Genomic DNA, 3,065 nt, shown 5'->3' with positions numbered 1-3,065 from the left:
GCACTGCGCTCCTGGGGCAGTTCAGCTTCTTCTGGGACTGCTGGTATGCCCACATTCTCCTCCTCCTCTTCCTCCTCACTGATAATCACCTCCAGGTTGGACAAATAGAAGGTTTGCTCTTCTTCCTCCTCCTCTTCTTCCTTGCTGCCCAAGCCTGGTGGGCTGCTAACTGGAGCCTCAAAGAGGGGGGAAGAGCCAGGGGCTGCCGCAGGCTCATCCCCCAGGGAGCAGAGGCTTGCACTGCCCTGTGGGTCAGCCTCTGGCAGAAGACATCCCCAGCCTCAGAGAGCTGAAAAACCAGCAAGGACTCCTGCAGCCCGTCCTCCTGCAGCGCAGCAGCTAGCCCTGTGGGGAAACAGGGACACTGCCAATGGGGTTGTGACCCTGGGCCACCTCCTGGGGACTGGCCCGCAGTGTAGGGGCTGCCTCCACCTCACCACGGGTGCACCCACTGCTGGCCCCTGCCCCACACATCCTTTTCTAGGTCATTAATCTCTTGCACAGGGGGTTCAGGGCTTTCCTTTCGCTTTTTCAACCACCACCCCCTGCAGAGCACAGCCAGGCCTATACACCCCCATGCAGCCCACGTTCTGTCCCCCAGGACCTGCACCCCAGGGGGGTGTGAGACACCCACCGGCAGCTGGGACACCGAGGCGCTGCTGGAGCAGGCGGTGGCGGTGCGGGAGCTGGGTGGGCAGGTGCTGCAGGCAGCTAGTGATGCTGTGCAGCTTCTGTGGAGGCCCTGCCAGTTGACAGGTGGACCGTCTGCCCCCTGTGGAAGGACATGCCAAAAATGGGCCCGAGAGCACCAGTGCCAAGGCAGCAGCTGGTGCCAGCATTGAGGGGGCCAGGATGCAGACAGAGAGGAGACCTGGCCCCACAGAACCCTGCTTCTCACCCCGGTATTGCAGCAGCAACATCTCCTGGGTGCGGGATGCGCCGAGTAGCACCTTATGGCTCCTCCCGGGTCCACCCGGTGTCAGGTGGGCAAAGATGGGGGGAGCCTTCATCATGTGCGCCCACTTCAGCACCGGCACCAGCGGCAACCGCTCGTCCATCACGTACACTGAGAACTGGGACAGGGGGGCATGGGTCAGCGGGTCTCACCCCAACATGTTGCGTCAGGCCCCCTCAGGAAATATCTGCGCCCCACAGGTGCTGGGGCTGTGCTGGGGCAGGTGTCCCTCCCGGGTGTAGTGGGACTCACCTGGGTGGTGATGAGGTGCTGGGAGGGGTGAGCCCTGCCCAGGTACATGGGCAGCACCACACGCTCGCCCTGCTGGCAGCCGGCTTCCTCGCCCACCTTGAACAAGTCGAAGTGGCATCTCTCAGGGGCCTGCAGCAAAAATCAGGGTGCCATCAGCACCCCGTACTGGGGGACCCTCTCCCCCACACACTGCTGGCCCTGTGCCCACCCTCCTGGGCTCACCCGGCTGTCCAGGCACTGCAGGCCAGTGCGGTCAGCGCAGCTCAGCACCCGCGGGTGGGCGGTGAAGTCGCTCCAGCGCCAGGGTGAATGGTCCCGAAAAAACATAGTCTGGGCGTCGTGGCGAAGCCGCTGCAGCCTGCAGGGAAAAGGCAGTACTCATGCAGGGTAGAGCTGCCCCTCTCGATGGCACCCCTCTCACACCCTGGAGACCAGGGGGTCTGCGTGAGGCCCCTCCCAGCCCTGGGCACCCCATCTCACCCTGTCTCAACGCTCCAGAGGTAGACAGATCCGCTCTGTGTGCAGACAGCCAGCTCGCCGGGGAGGTGAGGGCTGTGGGATGGGGGGCATGGCATCACACAGGGGCAAGAACATCTGCCACAGTAGGGAGGGCAGTGGCGGAGCCCCCTCACCCCTCCTCGCAAAGCTCTGTGCTCCTCTGTGCCTGCCTTTTCCAGCACCTACCTGACAGTGAGGCAGGAGGCAGGCACGCTGGTGCAGATGACCTGCAGCGGGGTAGGGGCTGCCCCCATCCTGGCTGGCACCTTCCAAGCACCGCAGTGATAGTCCGAGCGGACACCGACGAAATCTGGCAGGGGACAGGAGGCAGCATGTGAGAGGGCAGCATCCCAGGGGCTCCCTGTCACCCCTGCTAAGGTCACAGTGCAGGACACCCAGCCTGGGGTACGGAGCCTGGGGCTGGCTCACCTTCCCCGTCCACCCGGGCAGCAGCCACTTGCCGAATGCGCCCACTGAGCTCAAATTGTGCTGGGGAGCCCCGGGCATGGGGCAGCTCCTTCACCACCACATCCTGGAAATCTAGGGTGCCAGTTAAAGGCAGTGCAACACGACTTCCTTTCCCTCCCCACGACACCTCACTGGGAAGGATACAGAGGTGGTTCATGGCCTGCCCTCTGGGGTACACCAGGCGGCCCATGTGTGCCCCCGTGTCTTTGGGGGGCAGCCAGGCCAGCGCCCCCCCTGTGGGGCTGTCATCAAAGAGCAGACTGGCCCACTGCAGCAGCAGCTCCTCGTGCACACAGTCCGCCAGCAGCCCCAGCGGCACCTCGAAGAGCCAGTCACGGCAGAGGTGGGAGAACCAGCGCAGGCGGGAGACGAGGCGTTGGTGAGGGCACCCGCTGCAGGGGGACAGATGGTGTCAGGCCGGGGGAGAGAGCAGGAGCCTCCCCAGCCCTCTCCAGGGCAGGCGACATGGGGATGTTTACCGCCTGGCCTCCAGACGGTCCATATCCTCCATTAGAGCTGTCATCCGGATGGTGCTCTCCCGGGCCGGTCTCTGCAGAGAGGATGGGGCAGAGGTTGGGACTGGCAGCTGCAAGGGGAGAGATGGGGGACAGTCACCCCCAGACAGACACTGACCCTCAGCTTGGAGTTGCCCAGGTAGAAGTTCTTGTGCAGCAGCTGCCCCAGGGAACCAAACGCATCTTCCGGGTGATCCACAAAGAAATGGCCCAGCTGGGTGGGAAGCACAGGAAGGGGTCTGGGGCGTGCCAAGATCCCACGCTGCCCCCCAGGTCCTTGGCAGGACACAGCGCCTCAGGCCCTACCTGCCTGGTGAAGTCCAGGGCGGCTCCGGGCTTGCCTGCCCGGCTCTTCCAGTGCAGGATGCCACGGCAGA

The 3,065-nt window shown here is 64.2% G+C and overlaps 1 protein-coding gene across 1 annotated transcript; it reads right to left on the bottom strand.

The window, feature by feature from the left end:
- Positions 1–7: 7 nt before the first annotated feature.
- TAF1C (TATA box binding protein (TBP)-associated factor, RNA polymerase I, C, 110kDa) lies at positions 8–3,060 on the bottom strand (the record flags this gene model as incomplete). Its single annotated transcript, XM_010085572.1, is given in 13 exon segments — positions 8–223; positions 226–345; positions 635–772; positions 887–1,073; positions 1,208–1,336; positions 1,430–1,565; positions 1,688–1,759; positions 1,892–2,015; positions 2,135–2,245; positions 2,318–2,565; positions 2,653–2,723; positions 2,807–2,902; positions 2,995–3,060. Coding segments are annotated over 13 exon segments (1,714 nt in total), but the record flags the coding sequence as incomplete, so codon positions are not given.
- Between the last annotated feature and the right edge of the window lie 5 nt (positions 3,061–3,065).

The sequence above is a fragment of the Pterocles gutturalis genome, unplaced genomic scaffold (genome assembly GCF_000699245.1).
Source record: "Pterocles gutturalis isolate BGI_N339 unplaced genomic scaffold, ASM69924v1 scaffold13040, whole genome shotgun sequence".
NCBI lineage: Eukaryota > Metazoa > Chordata > Aves > Pterocliformes > Pteroclidae > Pterocles > Pterocles gutturalis.
The sequence above is the reverse complement of the archived record's forward strand: the minus strand, read 5'-3'. Positions and strand labels throughout refer to the sequence as shown.